General features: G+C 47.7%; 1 protein-coding gene across 1 annotated transcript in view; it reads left to right on the top strand.

Moving 5' to 3' along the window:
• Window positions 1-20969, top strand: part of IBTK (inhibitor of Bruton tyrosine kinase) — a 1971965-nt gene that overhangs the window by 1492633 nt on the left and 458363 nt on the right. Inside the window, exon 23 of the mRNA XM_069606314.1 lies at window positions 19769-19932. Within this exon, the coding sequence (XP_069462415.1) occupies window positions 19769-19932 (164 nt within the window). The remainder of the gene's footprint in view (window positions 1-19768; window positions 19933-20969) is intronic.

The raw sequence follows: 20969 nt of genomic DNA, 5'->3' as shown, positions 1-20969 counted from the left end.
ACGAAAATTGGGGCCGATTTGAAAGACTTCTAAGGTAAGCCAGAGAAAGGACCAGTCCACTTTATCGAAGGCCTTAGTGGCGTCTAGGGCTAACAAGGCTAGTTTGTGCAAATCCTGGAAGGCTATGTGTATAAGGTCGAGGGATTTACGAATGTTGTCTCCAGTCGATCTGTTCTTTATAAAACCTGTTTTGCCTGCATCAATAAGTTTAGGGAGCATTGTGGCTAGGCGGGTAGCCAAGATCTTGGAGTAAATGTTGGAGTCAATATTTAGCAAGGAAATCGGTTTATATGAGCCATTGTCCTTGGGAACCTTTCCAGGCTCAAGTAAGAGGACCGTTAAGGATTCCTGCATAGAAGGGGTGATGGAACCTGTGGTGTTAAAGGAGTTAAAGAAGGCCATTAGTGGAGCGGCAAGTTGGGGGTGGAACACTTTATAGAATCTTGTTGTGAAGCCATCCGGGCCTGGGGCTCTTGGCCTTAGGGACTTAATTGCACATTCCACCTCCTCACCTGTGATCGGGGCATCCAGAGTGCCTCTGTCTGGGTTCTCAAGTTGCGGCAGGGCGGCGCTCTGAAGGTAGCATATTTGTTCCTCCCTGATGCGCAGAGTTGGCGACATTGTGTGGACCATTGCCAGTTGCAGTTTGGCCTGTTCAGTGTAGTGTATGTCGCCTTGTATGTTACGCAGGCCTATTATAGTGTTCATTTTCCTTGTCTTGACCAATTTGTCCACCAAGAAATTATTTGCCTTTTATTATTTTTGGCGTAATAGGTTTACTTGGATTTGGCCAAGAGGTGTGATGTTTTGTCTGCGTAGAGCGCGTCCAATTTCTTGAGGGCCGTTTGCAGTGCGCAATGAGTCTAAATGGCGTCCAGCCCTTCTGTTTGACAGGACTCTGCCTTTTGGACTTCTTCTTCCAGTTCTATGCGGGTTTGTCACTTTCGTTTCCGGACTGCTGCTACGTGGGCAATTAGTTCACCCCTGACCACGGCTTTCATAGCGTCCCAAGTGTTAGCCACAGAAGTGTCTGTCGCTGGGTTTTCTTGTAATAAGTTCCGTATTACCCTTGCAATAGAGTCCCTGAGTGGCATGTCGTTTAGCAGTGGGTTGTATAGGTTCCAGCAGGAGTGGGGCGGTGGGTCCAGATTGTGCGCCCGGAGAATTAGTTTGACAGAGCATGGTCAGACAGAGTCCATATACCTATGGTTACTTCATCCACAAAAGCGAGAGTCTGCGGGGATGTCAATAGAAGATCTATGCAGGATGAAGTTTGGTGGACGTGTGAATAAAAGGAAAAGTATTTCTCTCCCTGGTGTAGAATCTTCCAGGAGTCTACCACTCCCAGTGTCCGAAAGAGGCGGAGGAGCCCAGTGGCAATGCCTCCAGGGTAGTTTGTATCGGTGCATGTTTTACGGTTTCAGCGCTTTTCAGGATTATTCCAGTCCCTTACTGGCTATGTTGGTGCGCCAGACCGCACCTCCCCGAGCCTGCCACTGTTCCAGCTATGGTGGGTCAATGGCCATCTCTGAGGCCCCTTCTTGATGATAGCGTCTGGCGAACTGATGAGGGAGCCAGACACCAGGGAACCACAGCTCCTGGGAGCACATGTGTAACAAGCGGTTCCCAGCCTGTTTGGAAAGCTCTACATCCGCAGAGCTGCGTTACATGTCGGGGGTCCCTTCCCCCGCCCCACTGCTATTGGGGGGCGCCAGGATTCCTTAGGGGGGGGGAGAGGCAGTGAAACCTGTCTAGGAGGCCAGGTAGCCCCACCGTGTCTCACTTCCCATTACTGGATTACCCACCTGATGTCAGGTGATACAGGGGCTTCACTGTCTCAGAGGGCCGAGCGGGGCAGCAGCACCTTCACAGCTGCAGTGGATGACGGGTGGGGCTGAACGTAGACCGCTGGATTTGGTCAACAGCCCCACTGGTCCTTCAGCTCCTTGCGCTCTCCTCGTGCGGATTAGCTGGCCCGTGGATCACAGCGTCTTCTCGTCTCCGGGGCAAGATGGCGGCCTGCCATCTTGGAGAGCCTTGTAAGCGGGATGATCCAGAAAACGACTTCAGTACATAAGAAGTGCGATGCGATAAGGGCACAGCCCGTCACTTGGGGTGCACAGACCTTCCGACCCTTGCTTGTTCACTTTCGTGGTGGCTACAAACACTGGAGCTGTAAAATTATAATCAGAATGCAGGCTTCATACAGAGGCCATTAGAGGAGCAGCCTCATCGCTGGCGCTCCAGGCCACGCCCCAATTACTTAAACATTTTAAAAATAATCCTAATTTATTGCAATGCTACTTTAAGTCGAATCACTTTAGAAGAAACTGTAGCATCAGAAGGGGCCACTAGTGAGTATCGGATACGGCTCAGAGTGGTGCGGCTTGACGCTCTTTCTCCTTCTCACGTTCTACTGGTGTTTCCTCTAGCCAGTTGATTCAGCTTGTTCTCTGCTGGTGCTGCCGACGTGGATTGCGCGGTAGTACTGTGGCCCTTGCCCCGAGCTCTGTGGATGGACTGGCCACACCAGAAGCATAGGAGCTGGTGCTGGACCCCGGCTTCTGAGGCGATTTGGTGCCTTTGCTGGGGCCAATTGAGGCTAAGTGACTTGGTGAGTACCGGGCTTTAGCTAATTTGTGGCTAAAATTGTTAAACCTATTGAAGCTGTGGGTCAGGTCTGCAGCACAACTGGCAGTGCTGTGAGCTGTACGGCGCCATTGAACATTAGTAGCCGTTATTTATCTTACATCTGCTGCACTCACCCTGTTAAGCTTGGGAGCAGGCGCACTCGGCTGGATAGGCACTTGTTGGCTTTTGTTTTTGTTGCTGTCGCAGTCCCCATGCAGCATGTAGTTGTGGGCTAAGTCTGCAGTGCAGTTCTGCAGTTTTTCCGTCCCTCAGCTCTGATGCTGTTTACACTGACAATTTCACTTCACTTTGGCTGCGTTAGTGTTTTTTTTTTCTTCGAGAGAGAGATGTTCCCTAAGAGAATGGATTGTGCCTTGACGTTACTGTTATAATTTGGGAGACATGATGCAGATTCCAGGAAAAAATATTTATGACTTGAGAAGTGGGTGAAAAACAAGAGTTGTTCCATTGTCCACAGAGTTGGACGCCTCAGCAGCATTATCCCTTGCAATGTAGCTGCCTCTACCTGATTCTCTGATTGTGGCGTCCTCTGGCCTCTCCTTGGATCTTCCCCCACCACCCTTGATACTGCTGGTTGATAAAGAGGTTTGGAAGGGTATGGACAGAGTGAAAAATACAGTTTCAAAATCAATAGCATCTTACTTCACCTTAATGCAAAAGAGTAAAGGTTTAGATTCCCAATTTCCTTCAGTTTCAGGACTTAGGGGTGATATAAACTCTAAGACTCTGTCCCCGCCTGCAGCTCGTCCCAGTGACAGACGGTGAACTTGTGGCTGTTGAAGAGGTCCACGAAGAGGGGTCGGATTCGGAAGAAGATTTTTATTTGAACACTACTCCTATCTTCTTAGAAGCCTCTGAAACGGACTCGGATTCCTCAATAACCTCCTATGTGTCAACTCCAGCGACTGCACAACAAAGAAATTCTCCTCAATGATTAGGACTGTAGATCATACAGTGACTGGGACTTCGGACCCCATTGCTGGAATTGAACCAGGTGTTGAGTTCATTACTGGATCTGTTTGAGAATTTACAGCAAGACTCTCAATCGCATGCAGTTATGTTGGACTTGATTTGGGGAAAATTGAAACACTGGAGTCAATTTACAACGTAAGACTCCATTGTGTGGTCTGTTTAAGTGATGGAGAAGTCATCCACTAAACCCAAGCACATTTTCACTGGGTAAGACTCCCATGGCATAATCCTCCAGGACGCGCTAATGCTAGAGCCGAGTGAGGGAACCGGGGTGAGCGGGGGGGCATTTAAAGGCTCAGCCCTCACTTATATGTGACCTGAAAACTAAAGGCAGCAGCTAAACAAAACTAAGAACACCAAACAAATGAAGATTCCTAATTCAGACGCAAAAACCTTTAAGATTTTGTCCATCCCTACGGGTAAAGTACACATTTTGAAACCTGTACAGAAACAGGCTGATATGTCTCATGTAAGGGAAGATCAAGTGAGAGACATTATTCTTGCCTGCGAAGTCCACTCAGATAGAAAATAAAATCATGGTTAATTTGAGTGTTAGTCAGCGGGATTCAGCTGTTCTAACAACGTTTGCCTCCGAGAAACAAACGAAGTGCTGCATAAGCATGTTAACCTGTACTGGGGTGGAGAAAGTAGGGTAAAGGCTATTTGGGGGAGAAAGAGAGGGTTTCTGTGGGGGTTATGAGAGCTGCGAGTGGGGGACCATATTTTAATAACCTTCCTCAGGGTGTGGGGAAGGGTAAACGGAGATATTATAGTTTGCTGGCGACAGAACCAAGTATATGGAACTGCCTGGCTCACTAGAGTCCAATTGAGACCTCCTTAAATCATCCCCCTGCATCCTTTGTAGACATACCAAATGGGGGTGTAACAAGAATGGAATCCCCCACTATGGTATGGAGCGAAGCGCTAAAGGTCCAGACTGTAGAGGGCAAGACTACAGGGCAACAAATGAATTGGCCCCGGTTATGAATGGCAAGATGCAAAGAATGAAAGATTGAGTAAAAGTGTTAATAACAACAAGAGAGTATAAGTTTCAAAGTAGAATGTGTATTTTATGACAACAGATTTATGGTGGTGAATCACACAGGAATTTTGAAGCTGCTACCCTGTTTGAGGTCAATATCAACAAAAGGTATAGAAAGAGTTGAATTTCCTTTTAGGAATTGAACTGATGTGGTTCTGGTGACGATTTTGTCTAAAATCATTTGGATTTTGTATTCTCCAGCATGGAGTCTGGCATGGATTCACATGCTCATGAATATTCCCCGTCGTCAGGCTGGGAATTCTCGGTAAAGAAAAAATCAGTATCAGTTTCGTTTCTGATCTGTCTTTCTTAGTAGTAACCAATCACTGATCTCTGGGTCATACTGCCCCCAGCCAATGACTGCCCTCTCCCTAAGCCCCGCCTCTGGCAGCCATCCTCAGATTTTTACCGCACGCTCAAGTGTTGGGAGTCCTCGTGTTTAGCTCTCGAGTTTTTTATTTTTTATTTTTTCTTATTTTTTTACTGCGTTTTCACGTTTTTTCAGGAGACTTTCTCATTTTTTCAGTTTAATCGAGCCTCAAGATCCACCGTTTCTTCTTCCTATAACGGGGACCCGTTTCGGAATTCTTCTATGCCCCTCAAGGGTGAAGTTTTCGTCGAGTTTACACTTCTTGGAGGATTCCGGAAGATCTGCGGCCTACCTCAACGGACATGGCCCAGGACAAAGGGAGCTCGACGCCCGGATCTGAGCTGTTCAGGAACTGCCCTGGATGCGGATTATATAACGTTTTCAAGGAGGACGAGCATTCCCGATGTCTCTACTGCCTCCATGGGGACAAGACGCACATGGAGGTCGACTGTGCGTTCTGCAAGAACCTTACGGAATGGACCAAACAAGATCGTTGTTCCCGCCTCGCCACCTGGCTGGAGAAGGGCACAGCAAGTGAGAAGGCGAAGAAGTAGTCTGAGCGGGCTTCTAAGTCCTTTGAGGGCGCCCCGGTGACTGGGGCCCAACAGAAGGCCAAGCACCTCGAGTCTGCGGGCTGCGGGAGCGCCGAAAGGTCGGGCTCTTTGGTTGCCAAGGAGGGCACTACTTCCCGGGACGTTCGACCACGAGCCAGCGCTATGGTTTGGGGAAGAGGAAGTCCGAGAACCCGGTTAGGCAGCTGGAGCGGACCCGGTCGATCTCGAAGGGGGAGCGAGGGGCTGACCCTTCCCCCCCCCCCAAGCGAAGGCCCAGACGCACCTAAGGTGGTGAGGGCCTTGATCCACCCAGCTAAGGCCTCTACCGAAGTGGTCGCTGCAACCCTGGCGGAGCCGGCTGAGACTACGCCAATGGAAACGGCCTCTGGGCCCAGAGTATCCCTGCCGCCGCGGAGGGAATCCTCTTTCCAGCCCATCGCCAAGACCCTTGTGAAGCCCCCGGCTGAAAAAGAGGGGGGGCGGTGGCCGTTACAGACTCGGAATCAGCCTCTGAGGAGGAACTCAACGAAAGGTCCATAGGCCTCAACGAGAGGTTCATAAACCTCAACGAGTGATTCGAGAAGGTTCGATCCCAGGGGACGGTCCCTGCTGACGTGATCGAAGATAGCGACAACGACGAACAGGGCCCAGCGGAGCGGCCATCCCGTCCGTCACAGCTATTGCCCGATCCCCAGGATAGCTCGGCGACCATTTTGTTGGCAATCCAATCCTTATGAACCGAGATAAGGACGAGATTACTACGCACCCCGACGGAGGAGCCAGAACCAGGCCCGTCGGGAAGCCCCCCGAACAAGCGGAGGAGAGTCCAGCCCGCTCCGCCCTTCGTGCCTGCGAGACCGGTTTGACCCCTCATCCCCCTCGCCGGGAGAGGATACGGCGATGGATACGGCGACGGGGACGGACAATGACTGTGGCGATGACACAGCAGACATCCCGTCGTCACCCCCCCCCCGCGGGCGTCCCCAGCCGACGAGGTTGGTTCTTTCCACGCCATGATAACCAGGGCATCCAAGCTCTTCCAGCTCTGCCCTGAAGAACAGAAAAAGGAGGGGTTTCTGTACCAACGACGAGAGGCTAAGAGGAAGGCGGTCCTCGCGGTGCCTTTACTCGACGACATCTGGGACGAGGGGCTTGCTGTCCTCAAGAACCCTGCCACGCCACCCGCCAAGAGGGACAGGTACGACAAGAAGTACTGAGTCCCCGATGCCGCCCCCTTGTGCCTCAGGGCCCAGCCCACACCGGACTCGGTCATCTCGGCAGCGGCTAAGAAGAAGGCAGCGGGCGCGGCAGCTTTTACTTCCACTTCCCCGCCGGACAGCGAGGGTAAGAAGTTGGACTCTATGGGACGACGAGTCATCTCGTCGGCAGCGACGACGATTAAGGCGGCCAATGCCTTAGCGATCGTGGCCCGCGACGACAGGGAGCTCTGGTTCAAGATGCCTCCCCTGCTAGATTTCCTGCCTGATGACAAAAGGGTGGAGGCCCTAGAAATTCTGCAGGAGGGCGAGGTGGCGTCGGATCACGCCATTACGGTGGCAACGGACATTGCCGATACCGGATTTCGCCAACTGGGCAACAGAGTTTGCCTCCGACGACGAGGATGGCTCAAGGCGACAGACTTTCGCCAGGACGTCCAGACCAGAGTGTTGGACATGCCGTTCGACGGCAACAACCTGCTTTGTAAGGCGGTGGATGAGTCTCTACAGGCCATCAAGACCGACTCGGAGACGGCCCAGGCCCTTGGGGTGCTTCAGCAGCGAAGGCCCTTTTGGAGCCCTGGAGGCAGACAGGGTGCCTCCAAAGGATCCAGCGGTGGCTCCTCCACCTACTGCCAGGCGGCCCGTTCCTCTTACCAGGAGGCCAACAGAGGTCGCGGCAAGCAAGGGGGTTCCCGCCGTCGTCGCCAAGGCGGCAAGGCCTCTTCCAAGCAAGACTGATCCGGCCGGGTTGTCGGGCCCCCACCGAAGCACCCCAGTGGGAGGCCAGCTGACGAAGTTCGTCAGGGTGTGGGAGTCCATCTCCACTGATCGTTGGGTGTTGGACACCCTGGCCAACGGGCACTCCCTGGAATTGCTAAAGAAGTGCCCTCGCATTCCTCCCGTGGCCAGGAAGGAGAATCACGTCCCTCAACTGCTGTTGGAAGTAAAGGCGATGCTCAAGAAAGGTGCCATCGAGCTCGTCCCCAGGAGGCTCCGGGGCTCCGGAGTATACTCAAGGTACTTCCTCGTCGGAAAGAAGACAGGCGGTTGGCGCCCCATCCTAGACCTGCGTCGGTTAAACAAATACATCAAGGTGCAAAAATTCAGGATGGTCACCCTCCAGCACGTGCTGGGACAGCTGGAGGAAGGCGACTTCCTGTCGTCGTTGGACCTGGAGGATGCTTACTTCCACATCCCCATTCTAAAAAGGCACAGGAAGTTCCTCGGGTTTGTGGTTCAAGGACGCCACTACCAATTCAGAGCCCTACCGTTCGGATTAAAGTCGGCACCCAGGGTTTTCACCAAGTGCTTGGCACCAGTGGCGGCGCGGCTGCGCCTGCAGGGGATCCACGTCTACCCCTACCTGGACGACTGGCTAATCCGGGCAAGGTCAATGGAACTCTCCGTCGATCATACGGCGAGGATCATCCGGTTGTTCACGGAGCTGGGGTTCTCCATCAACTACCCCAAATCCACCTGGTTCCATCTCAAGTAGCACTGTTTTTGGGGCGAAGCTCGATACAGTGGAGCAATTGGCCTTCCCTTCAGAGTAGAGGACCAAGACCATCCTGGGCAAGGTACGGCGCCTGTTAGCCGCAGACGTGGCCAGGGTGAGGTCCATCAAGTCCCTTCTCGGGATGATGTCCTCATGTATCTACCTTGTACCCCTTTGCAGACTTCGGATGCGTCCGCTACAGGAGTTCCTCGACGCCCGCTGGTTTCAGGCGAGGGGCTGCTTCGAGGACAGGATCTACCTCGATGAGGAGTTCCGTCGGGCGATCCTATGGTGGGGCACCCCGGCTCACCTCACGACGGACACGGACTTTCAAACCCCGGGGTTTCAGGAGACGGTGACTACGGACGCCTCTCTGGAGGGTTGAGGGGCCCACACCGGAGATCTCCACGCAAGAGGCCTTTGGCTCCCGGAGGAGAGGGCTCTTCACATCAACATCTTGCAGCTCCGTGCAGTGTTCTGGGCGCTCAAGTTGTTCCTCCCTTCCCTCAAGGACAAAGTGGTGAGGATCTTCACCGACAACACTACCACGATGTTCTACATACGGAAGCAGGGGGGCACCAGATCCCCAGCCCTATCCAAGGAGGCCCAGGATCTGTGGCACTGTGCCGTCACCCAGGGGATGTTTCTGGTTCCCTTCCACCTGGCAGGAATAAAAAACGCCATCGCCGACTCACTCAGCAGGGAGCTGCGCTCGTGCCAAGAGTGGGAACTGCGCCAGGATCAAGTGGATCGACTCTTCCAACGATGGCTCAAACCCCAGATCAACCTGTTCGCGACGGAGACGAACTCCAAGTGCCAGAGGTTCGCCAGCAGGTTCCCACAGCTGAGGAGCATGGCCGATGCTTTTTCGTTCCCTTGGGACGGCCTGTTTCTTTACGCGTTCCCTCCATTGCCGTTGCTGCTCCGCCTCATCAGCCAGCTCAAGAAGTCCAGGTTCAGGATGATCCTCGTCGCACCGGCATGGCCGAGGCAGGTCTGGTTCCCGGACCTTCTGGACTTGTCAACGTCCCCACCAGTCAGGCTGCCGGCGGACGCGGATCTTCTCTTCAGAGAAGGAGGCGCCATTCTACACCACGACCCACAGTCGCTGAACTTGCAGGCCTAGCTCCTGAAGCACTAGAGTTTGGAGGGTACGATATCCCGGCTGATTGCAGAGAGGTTCTTGCAAAGGCCAGGGCGTCCTCAACTCTCAAGTGTTACGGTCATAAATGGAAGAAGTTCTCTGTCTGGTGCCGTGCACAGAAGATTAACCCTCTGCGGATTACGGCCCCTCAAGTGCTACCGTACCTACTGTCGCTGGCCAAAGCTGGACTGGCTCACACCTCCATAAGAATACATCTGGCTGCCATCTCCCGATATACCAGGACTACGGGACGGGCGTCCTTGTGGTCTCATCGCCTGGTAAAGGAATTTATGAAGGGACTATTCCGATCATTCCCGCCGGTGAAGGCCCCTGCCCCGGCGTGGGAGCTTAATGTGGTGCTGACCAGGCTCATGGGAGCCCCATTCGAGCCTATGCATTCAGCGCCTTTGAAGTTCCTGTCACGGAAGACAGCGTTCCTCGTGGCCATCACCTCTGCATGGCGAGTGGGAGAGATTCAGGCCCTATCTTGCAAGCCTCCATACTTGACTTTTCATGACACGAGCGTAGTGCTGAGGACGCAACCCTCCTTCATGCCCAAGGTGCCGTCGGACTTCCACCTCAACGAGCCCTTGGTGTTACCAGTTTTCTTCCCGTCGCCTTCGACGCCGGCCGAGAGGACTTTGCACTCGCTGGATGTAGCTAGAGCGCTGAAGTTCTACGTGGACCACACGAAGAGTTTTCGGAAGACGTCACAACTATTTGTGAACTTTGGGTCTTGGATCAAGGGAAGGCTCCCTCGAAAACTTCAATTTCCAGATGGCTCTCCGGCTGCATCATGCATTGTCACCGGTTGGCAAACCGACCGCTGCCCGGCTGTCCGAGAGCCCATTCGACCAGAGCGATCGCTGCTACCACGGCGTTCCTGTCTGGTGTGCCCCTGCTGGACATCTGCAGGGCTGCTACGTGGAGGTCGGCGCACACCTTCACAAGATTCTACTGCGTCGATCAGGACTCCAGGGAGGAGTCCAGGGTCGGCCAAGCAGTGCTGCGCAACCTGTTCGCTTAAGGTGAGCCTGGTGAGGAGGTAAGAGATGCTTAATGTTGAGTTGTTGTATTGCTTAATGTTGAGCCTGTTGCCACCTCCTGTGGTTGTGCATGTGTATACTGCTATGTATTATTTTATTCATGAGCATGTGAATCCATGCCAGACCCCATGCTGGAGAAGGAACAAGTTACTTACTTGTAACTGTTGTTCTACAGCATGGGTCTGGCATGGATTCACATGCGAACCCTCCCACCTACCCCTCTGCGGCTCTTCACTTGGTCATACTGCCACTTGGTGTGCTACCAAATCTGAGGATGGCTGCCAGAGGCGGGGTTTAGGGAGAGGGCAGTCATTGGCTGGGGGCAGTATGACCCAGAGATCAGTGATTGGTTACCACTAAGAAAGACAGATCAGAAACAAAACTGATACTGATTTTTTCTTTACCGAGGATTCCCAGCCTGACGACGGGGAATATTCATGAGCATGTGAATCCATGTCAGACCCATGCTGGAGAACAACAGTTACAGGTAAGTAACTTGTGCCTTCTCTCAAGTCGATCCCCAGATGGGGCAGAAAACAATGGGTAGAAGGGTGGAGCAAACAGAGGTGGAGGGAATGGAATTGAAATCTCCTGCTAGGGGGGAGAACGGGTTTTCACTCCGTTCAAGATCAAGTAGCAGCAGGAAATTGTAGAATGAATGAGTGGCATTTTTTGATTTGGGCTTCATGTAAGGCTGACGTACATCCACAACTGAAGCACTGGTAAAGAATCACCTATTTTAACGATTCTATCTTGGAACAGTTGCGGTCATAACCATCTTTTCACTAATCTGATTCTAGGGATTTTTCTACAACAATATGTAATAATATTTACACAAGAGATCTGGTTGGTGGAAGCATTGATTCTGGATGGGTACATGACAGTGTTCTCTGCCGCAGAAAAGGGTGCCAAGAGTAGACCTGCGGGGGGTGCCCTGTAACTGATAAAAGAAGCTTCCGGGGTCATGATTGACCATCAAATTATAGTGAACAGAACTTTACTTACAGTTCAAATAACCAATATGATTAGTGGAACAAAAAAGATCCTTTTGTTGAATATTTACTGGCATAATCTAGTGTGTAAATTAGAGTCTATATTGAAGGACGTGGTTGAGCTCATATCCAATTTGTCTTCCATTTGGACTGATGGTTCAATATTTCTGCGTGGAGATTTGAACTCAATTTGTTTCTTTAACCTGAGTAGCTATGTTTTGGCAGGGCGGACCCCTTCCTCTGTCAAAATAAAATATGGTAAGAGATGGCTGCAAAGCCTTGAATTCCTTGGCCTTCATCAGTTAAATGGGGATGATTTACAGAGGCAAATTACCTGGGCAGGGGGTCAGAGACAGTTCTTTTTCCACTACATATTTGTTAATGAGGGTCTAATTCATATGTGTTTATTCTTCCAAGTGATTCTGAGTGATTGTAGCAGTCATGATATGATAGCATCAGAGTTCGAAATTCCCTTAAAGAAGGGTTTGGATCGGACACTGTCTGCAATCACAGCCTACCAAGGGGCAAACAGAATAACACAGAGCCATCATAAAGCTTCTCGCGTTAATATGAGAGCGGCCAGGTTATTGGCCTCTACCTCCTTGTATTGGAAGTTAGAAACATTTAATCCCAATCACTTTGACACTTTTTTAGGTGTGCTTTTAATTAAAGCCAAATCTAAATTTAAATCTGGCCCTGTCAACTATATTCATCAGTTTGATCTCATGGTGTGGGAACAAAAAAGAGATCTGAGAAAAGAAATTAAGGAAATAAAATGCAAACAGCATATTGATCTCTTGTCCCAAGTGAAGCAGATTAAACAGGTTAAAACTTTTATCGTAATTGGAGTAGATTGCATAACAAACAGTTTTTACAAAATGACGCTGAACTGATGTTGGAATTTTTATGTAAATCGGATACTACATCTTTTTAGCATCTTATTAATAACCTGGGGAGAAACCAGGCTGACCTGTAATTGAATCCAATTGGGGAGAAACAATGGATTACTTATTAGGAAGAACAATTTGGGCAGACCTTTTGCGGTCTCTCCTCCTCCCCCCATACAATCATATAACCTTGGTGATAATTGGCACCTGTCAATTGATTTGAGGAGGTGCTAGCTTCAAATCTAGAGCACCAGGTCCAAATAGGCTCTCAAACCTGTTTAAAGATGATCCAGCTACATGGTCAACCATATTAACTTTGTTTTCATCAAATTTTAAAAGATCGGAGCTTCCCTCTTAGTTGGCAAACTGCCCATTTGATTACAATTTTTGAGAGCGGGGATCAGAAGAATCTTTATAACTATAGACTTATCTCAGTTCTATGTAAAAAAAAAAGAGGGGTGAGGCGCGCACTCCAATTCCTGGCCAATATACTACCTGAAAAAAGAAAAACAATAAATGGGTTGAATCCCAAAGTGTCCAATTCACTGGGTTAGATCCCAATTGTGGCAAAACTATTCATAGGGTTAGATCCCTTGTGCTGTATTGGTACTGCTGTTCTCCTCCTTCAAATAATCACATGGCTGGATCCCTTATGCTGCATTTGAGCTGCTGTTCTCCTCCCCCTAGCGCTTTCGTGTCCCAACACTCTTCAGGGAGGCTGTGTTGCCTTTCACTTCAGGTGAATGCAATTAAATTGCTAATGCAGTCTCTAAGAATTATGGGAGTTGTAGTGAAATCATTAGTTCATTTCTCAGTTCTAGATGTTGATAGCAAGGCCTTTGCAACCTTGCAATTGAAACATCTGTAGGCTTTGTCGACCCGAGTTGGTCATATTCAAAAATGGCAAACCGGCTTCAGGAAGAACTATAGTACAAATCTTGATGGTCTTTTGCTGAGATATGTCCAAAACATAGCCCTCAGAGGAAAAGATGATGACACATACGTGGAAAGTATGGACCCTACTGAAGCCTTTGATATGGTAAACAGAAATCTTTTAAGCTTGTCAAGATTGCCAGAAAGAAAGTGACGCAATGATACTTTGCCTTATTGGCTATACTTTGTTTGCTTGTTTTTCTTTTTGTCTGAGATATCTTTTTATTTTGTTGTATTCATTCATTTTATGTGAAAAGTTTGTAATAAACTATTTTACACAATAAAAAAAAAAAGAAAAGAAATATTTTATGGTGGAAGCTGGCCAGTTGGCATATTCCTGCCGGGCTGTTAGGACTGCTTGTTGCGGTGCATGATGGATCAAATATCAGGGTAAGACTGAATATACAGGGGGAAACAGCTAGACCAGTTATAACCTTCTTTGTGGTTAGACAGTAGTGCATTCTAGCCCCCTGTCTTTTTAATTTATATACATCCGATTTGAGAGAATCATTGGAGAAACACGCATTTGCACCACCTAGGTTGTACAACCAACGTTTAATTTGGATTGCTTACAGCAATTTTCTTTTGTTTGACCAGACACTTCAGGGTTTGCAGATATTGATTGATGCATTCATACTTTAAGGAAAATAACCTCATTATTAACCCAACCAAAACAAAAGTAATTGTATTTACAAGAAAAAGGAAGCTTGTTCCGTTGTCTTGGTAGGTGGAGGGTAAGAAACTGGAGGTTGTGTACTCCATCGTGTACTTGGGCTTTTATAGAACAGCTAACCCCACTATGGACGATACAAGGGCGCATTATATTCAGAGAACCACCGGTTTAATAAATCAAATCAAAAAGGTGTATGGGAAGTTTACAATAGTTCCGGCTCTAAAACTTGACCAAGGTAAAATTATACCTAAATTACTTTACAGTATTGAAATTTATGACTAGTCAATTTTGTTCATGCTTCCCGCTCTTGGGCGCTAATTTGGAGGAAGCTACATCATGTGTTATGTGGAGCTTCCTTAACTTATACCATAAAATATTAAATGCAGCAGACACCACACGCTATGGTGCTATTTTGTCGACCATGAAAGTTTCTTTAGACTGGGACATTATTACTGACCCCTTCACCTATGGGAAAGCGTGTGAGGGTATACTGTGGAATATAGGTTTGAAATGTGAAGAGCGTAAGGAAGGCATGGTATCAAACGGTGAAGACACCCACAAGTGATCACAGTTCAAGGGTGTTTATTGAACTTCAATGGGTTGGTTGAACGCCTGACTAACCCTAAATCTTAGTATGGGAGCAAACTATGACCATCAAATAATAACACAGTCCTAGTGGAGTCTTTGAAAATAAAAGGGCCTATACTAATAAACCTTTTGCTAATCCTTACTTCTAAATACAAATGATGTGGGAAAACGATGTATGCAAAAGAAAGTGTTCAAGAAACAATACGTCAGGATAGTTGAGCAGTTGGCTTCCCTTCCCCATGTTTCAGGACGTGACAAGGTGGCACACTCAAGCTTGGCACACACTCTGGCTTCTCTGCCATGGGGATGCAGTTCAAAATAAGGGTATCTGGGCCAAAGTCTCTTTGCCAATGAAAGTCTCTTATTGCAGAGGGCCTGGCGTAACAAGTACCAAAGTTCCTTTCTCATCAGGATTTTCAAGTTCTCAGGTATACTGTTCACCATGGGTCTCCCTCAGTCGGGTTCAGACCCCCTTGAACCTAAGTTCACAATTGATCTCCCTTGATCAGGCTCGGACCTTATAATCTCACTTTCTTTGCTTTCTTTTTGTTATCAAAATTCAAAGACTTTCGACTGTGCGATGGATTTTTATTAAACCATTGTAGGACCACTTCAGTTCACTTTGTTCATTCATTTCACTTTATTACTTTTATTTCTGCCACTACTTGGCTGAGTACGTCACACAGAGACCTTGGATTGAGCACACCTGCGGTGCCAGAACACTGTTATTTTGTCTCGTACCTTCTCTGATTCATATTAAAGTTCAAACATCCATCAGCAATTGAGCTTTACTCACGTCTTTCATCACACTCGTTAGTATTCTTCGCTCTTGCGCTCTTCGTAAAATGTTGCCGCTTGCAACCTTGACTTCAACACAGACCGGTCTTGCATCGGTCTCCACAACTCTTCGGCTATGTTGATTTCTCTGGCGCTGCTTGGATCCTGGAGCCAAGGACGGTATCACGGTGCTGCTGCTCCTCCCCGACTCATCTAGTCATGCAGGAGGGCATCTCTGACACACAATGCAGGATTATTCAGTCTGTTTTCCTGGCCTTAGGGCTTTTAATCTGAAAGTTTCTGGAAAGTAACGGTTTCTCGCCGGAAAGGTCAAGGGTATCTCCCTCCTTGCTCTCCATTATCGGTTTGCCGCCTTTCTCCCCTCACTAGTTGCCATCTGGAAAACGATGTTCCATTGTGTGCCTTACCTCGCTTCGAGTGTGCTCTCGTGCTCCACCTTTTATGCATGTGGGGAAGCTTAATGGAAGTCGGGTGTGAGTTGTTAACAGCAACTGCCTGGCTTTGCCGACCATAGTAGTGGGACATGTTGGGTACAATGCTCGGGTATGAGTCTGTTTTCTCCCAGATCTGACTGTTTGTAAGAAAGTGTTTGTGTAGGGAACGGGCAGTTACAGTTCCCAGGCATCCAACCTAGGAGAATGGAGTGAAGGTGTAATTGGGGGGGTGGATACCGTATCTCGCCATCAGGTGTCCCACTTCCACAAAGACCCCTCACACAAGTGATCCTCCCACACTGATTCACCCCCAGGAACTGGATCCAAAAGCGATGGCCGTGTCCTGGCCACTTGCTTGACACATCCTCGGGGACTAGTCAGTGAGATACCTTCTGCTTTCTCACAGGAGTTACAATTAAGACCACGACACACTAAGACACGTTTGAGAACCTGAGATTGTATTAATACCACTGAATCAATGCGCAGTTACTCTTCCTTGTCACATTTACGGTTGGACCATAAGAAACACAAAGTAGTGGCACAATTGTTGTCTATTTACAGTAGTTGCTTTGCGTGAACCGATTTTGGAGGTTCTGTTGGAACCTCAAATTGACTTTAGAAATTCTTCTATGATATAATATAATTGATCAAACAGAGAGGAAATGTGGATATTGCGCTGAGGAAAACGAAGTTGCGACAATTAGACATATTATGGTGGAATGCCTGGTACTGCAATCTTTGCGCCAAAGGTTTGTTTGTCATTTTTTCCCCTGTGGGGGTTCCAGTAGAATGAACCTATTTTTGGAAAATATATTTAAATGGGTCTGTAACTTCAGATTTTATAGCAGTTGTGGGTTTTCGTAGGTCTCTAAATTTGAGCCAAGGTAATTGTAGCTGCCAATGAGACAGATGGAATAATATTATAGATGTGTTATATTCAAATCATTTTTAGAACAATGTGGTAGTTTTTTGTTTTCTATTAGTATGTGTCTGATTTACTTGAAATTCATTAGGGATGTTTTTTTATTAACTATTTTTATTGAATTTACAACATGTTAAACCAAAACAAACCACCACCCTCCTCCCACCCCTCCAACATTAGGGATTTTTAATCTGTTTTTAACCATTGTATTGTAAAATGTTTTGCCTTTTAAAATAATGAATTGATGTTTTATGTACAATGTATGAATGAAATGTTAAATGGGGAGGGGTTGGTTCAACAAATGGTGATCTCAGGCCCCAGAAATGTAAGAACAGCTCCAGGTGACAGTAAACCTCCCTGGGAAAGGCGAGCCTCACCATTGCAGTTGCCGTGCCGGGTCACTGGTTCGAGGGTGTTCACCACCGTTCTTCGTTGGGTTCCTCTGGAGACCTCCGATTGTAGGAGGGACGAACCAGATTGTTCCATGACAGATACCCTCACTGAGATCTTCATGGATGCACATCTTGCACTGACCCTGGACCGAGTCAAGAGGCACTCTGCAGCTCAGCGGTAGAACTTCAGTCTGCCTGCAGGCTCATCGCCTGGTGGAGGGCAGCACGGCGGATTTCCAAAGTTCCAGCAGAGTCTTGAGGATTCCCACAAAGAGTTCCAGCCGTTTGGCTAGCCGGAAATCATTGCAGTGATGAACAGCTGGATCCGGCCTTTACAGAGGAAATGCAAAGATGCATACTCCGATGACTGAAAATATGTGATGTACCTGGAGCAGGACACATATTTGTTTGGTCCCACCAGTCTTGGGTAGGAAGGCAGTGGTCTTCCTTTCGATTAGAAGGTTGAGAATTGCGGCATGGTGGTGTTGGCTGAACAGTGGTAATGTTTCTGAAGCAGTTCTCAGCCCACCATGGTTGTCCTTTTTGGATCTCTTCAGCTCCAGTGGTCGACTTCGTTCCGGAGTTCAGCTTGTCTCCATTTATCCAGAAAATGGTCTGGCAGCGACCCCAGCCCTCCAATGAGGATACTTTGCCACTTGCAGTTGGATTTTCAGTAGTTGGACAGGCAGCCCCCTAGAATCTGCCCAGCAACGTCCAAGCCTCTGCAGGAATGTGGATTGAGGACAGACAGCTCCACCTACTGCCAACACACACACACACACACACACACACGCACGCGCGCGCACGCCTTTCAGGGCTCCTTGCAAGAAGCCTGCTACGACGCATGAAGAAACGGGACCTCATCCACCTAGCAAGGTAGGACAGCCAACAAAGGACAGGCCATCTTGAACAGGACTTAAAACACAAGGGGAGGCCATTTTGAGTAGATAGTTTCCTTAAGTTCATTATCACTGCTAAAAAGGCAACCTGGGCTAATGCATCCAGAAAAAAATTCAAAATGTAACAACTGCCACCAGCCTGAAAAGTAGCAAAAGGGCTGCGTAGAACAAAGAGAGGGGGACACAAAACAGCACACCATTTAAGATGGCTTCTGGGTATCGTGCCATTACAATGCAGCCCATTAGTGCTAATTCGATTTAATCAGATTTTCTTTAGCAGATTTCGCCGCAATATAGAGGGGGTGGTGTTCGGGTATTAGCTAAGGTGGGGGAAGTGCAGAGGGCTGCGTGGGTCTACCCCCATATTTAATTGCTATGAAATCGCAATTTTATTTGAGATGAAATCGAATTCGAAATAATGAGTTCAATGTAATCACAAGATACTGCTTGTGCTGCAAACATAACGCATAAGGGTGATGATTACTCCTGTACTCGTAAGTCCAATGACTAACCAGTGAACCCAACACAACATTGCAAACTGGACCCTCGAGGTCCCGGGCAGCACACCATATTTGGTGGGGGAGGGGGGTGATGCCATAGGAAGTCATGGAAGCCAAAATAAAGGGGAGAGTTCTCCCCACGCTGGAACCTTAAACGAATGGCCCAGAACAAAAGTAAATGCTGGAACCTTAAAAGAATGGCCCAGAACAAAAGTAAATGCAAGAGGCGTGCAAGTTAAAAACGTCTCTCACCTTCAAAGTGGATGAAAAAATCCTATTGAGTCCACGGTAGTGCTGGGAGGCTCAAGACAGAGAGCATAAGATTTGCAAAAAAATAAACGCTGTGTAAAGGGTGAAGAGGAGTGGATCTAAGACAGAACCTTGGGGAAAAACGAAGAGAAATGTTGGGCCCTGGCACTCATTTTTCAACAAATTAAGCACTGTTATTGTTTTGTTCAACATACCGCTGGCGTTGATGGTTACATTTCGTTATGTGAATTTGAAGGTCTGTAACAGATTTGACATTGGCCAGGCATTGACTAGCACATGAGGGATGAAATCCGGGTTTCTTTTGGAGAAAGTGATAATTTAATGCTTCATAGAGTCAGTGACAACCACTTACATGGTTTAGAGAGCCAGTGACTATGCCCTTGATGGGTTTGGTGATACTTATGTATACAATGGCTTGACAGGCATGTTTTGAATTGATTGCTTGTTTTCCAATTTTGTTCGCATTCACAGGTTTGAAGATAGTTAATGTAGCCTATAGAGGAGGCATGTTGTAATGATTGGGGAGGGTGGTGGTGGTTGCTTTTTGGAATTGTAACACGTTCATGACATCCTCACATTTCATGTCACCAGGCAATATTCCTCCTTTTGTGTTATGCTCAGTGCTTGAGTATTTTAAATAGAATAATAAACGTAAGCACATGTGTTGTACATTTTAACAAACACCCATGATCCTTTGCCTACAGAATCCATTGCAATTCATGACACATTTATAGGTCAACGGTATAGGTATGTATGCTGCACTTTATGCCCACCTTGGTCAGGAATTTTTTGTCAATATGTTTGGTGCTGGAAATGAATTTGCTGTTTTGTCACATTCATACCTAAAACACCCAGCAACAGTAGTTGCAAAAATACTGATGTGTGGACATTTGTAAGCATATTTGATTCTTATCATTTTTTGGTTTGTATTTTCGCCATTAGCTTTTCTGTGAGTTTACTAATATTATTGTATGAACCCTTTTAGGTGAAAGACAAAATCTGTTTTTTGGGTTCACAAAATGCCCATTATAATGTAGAAATGAAATTATGTGACAAGAGACCAGCTTCCAAACCATCCATTCCCATATCCATTCCTGGCAACCAAATTGCCTCAGCAAATTCTCCTAACTGGATAGCATCATCGCTCAGGTATGTTTCATTTTCTGTATATGCACCCCTCATTATTTCTCAGCCAGGTTTAGATGTTGAGAATGTTTAACATAGTTCCCAGTGACTTCGGAAACTTGACAAAGGAAAGAAATGTATCTGTCATCTAGAAAGAGTTTTGAAGTAAGGAGGACAGGAGCATGGGAAAATATTTTCCCTAGGTTAACCTGGGCCATAGGCTCACTTGTCACAGCCGGCTGAAAAACAAAAATACAAAATTCTAATGTACTACTTTGGCTGGTGTAAACCAGCAAAACATTCAAAGGAAGATGAGTGGAGTGCAGCAGAAAATACTGTAGGGATTTAGGTGAAAGATTTCCACGTTCAAACCTGCTCTGATTTCAGTGGGGCCATCATGGATTAGGATCTGTAAACATTGGGGAGTTGCCCAGCCTTAGGGATGGGGTTGGTCTTCCTCAATGGAGGACATCTGGATTAGAAGAGGAGTGCCTACAATTGGATTTCAAAATGCTAAACTCCCTAATTTATGAAGGTGGGAGTACAATTATGTTTTAGAGACTCGCATTAATTCTCATTCCTAATGAGGATATTTGTTTTATGCGAGTACAAATCTACTAAACTGATTTCTTTTTGTAATCCATACTACTTTGCTACAAGTAGCTAAAGCAAATTAAAGATACAAGTTTACCTCTTCAGCTCAGACAAGAATATAAATGATATTCTTTGGCCCTACTGAAGTGGTATCACTAATGCTAATATTTCTTTCTAGTTGTGTGGGTGGAAGCAGGTGGCCGGCTCATGTAATGGTTTCCAATGTTTCATTGTTCGTTGTATTACGTTTTGGCTGCTGGTACGTCGCTATCTGTAGGGCTGGGATGGCACCTTATGTGAACACTTACTTGTAGTAATAGTGCTCTTGAGGTCCCTGAAGAATCTTTGAAGGCTGGTGTTCCTCTTCACTCTGTGGGTGCTTGTTGATATCTTTGGGGTTCTTGGCACACAGTTGTAGACCACCTCCACAATGCTGGAAGGGGTGTATGAGGACTTGGTGAAAGAGC

This window comes from Ambystoma mexicanum, chromosome 4p, assembly GCF_040938575.1.
Source record: "Ambystoma mexicanum isolate Mex_15411 chromosome 4p, UKY_AmexF1_1, whole genome shotgun sequence".
Classification (NCBI taxonomy): Eukaryota; Metazoa; Chordata; class Amphibia; order Caudata; family Ambystomatidae; genus Ambystoma; species Ambystoma mexicanum.
This window is presented reverse-complemented; position numbering and strand designations above follow the sequence as displayed.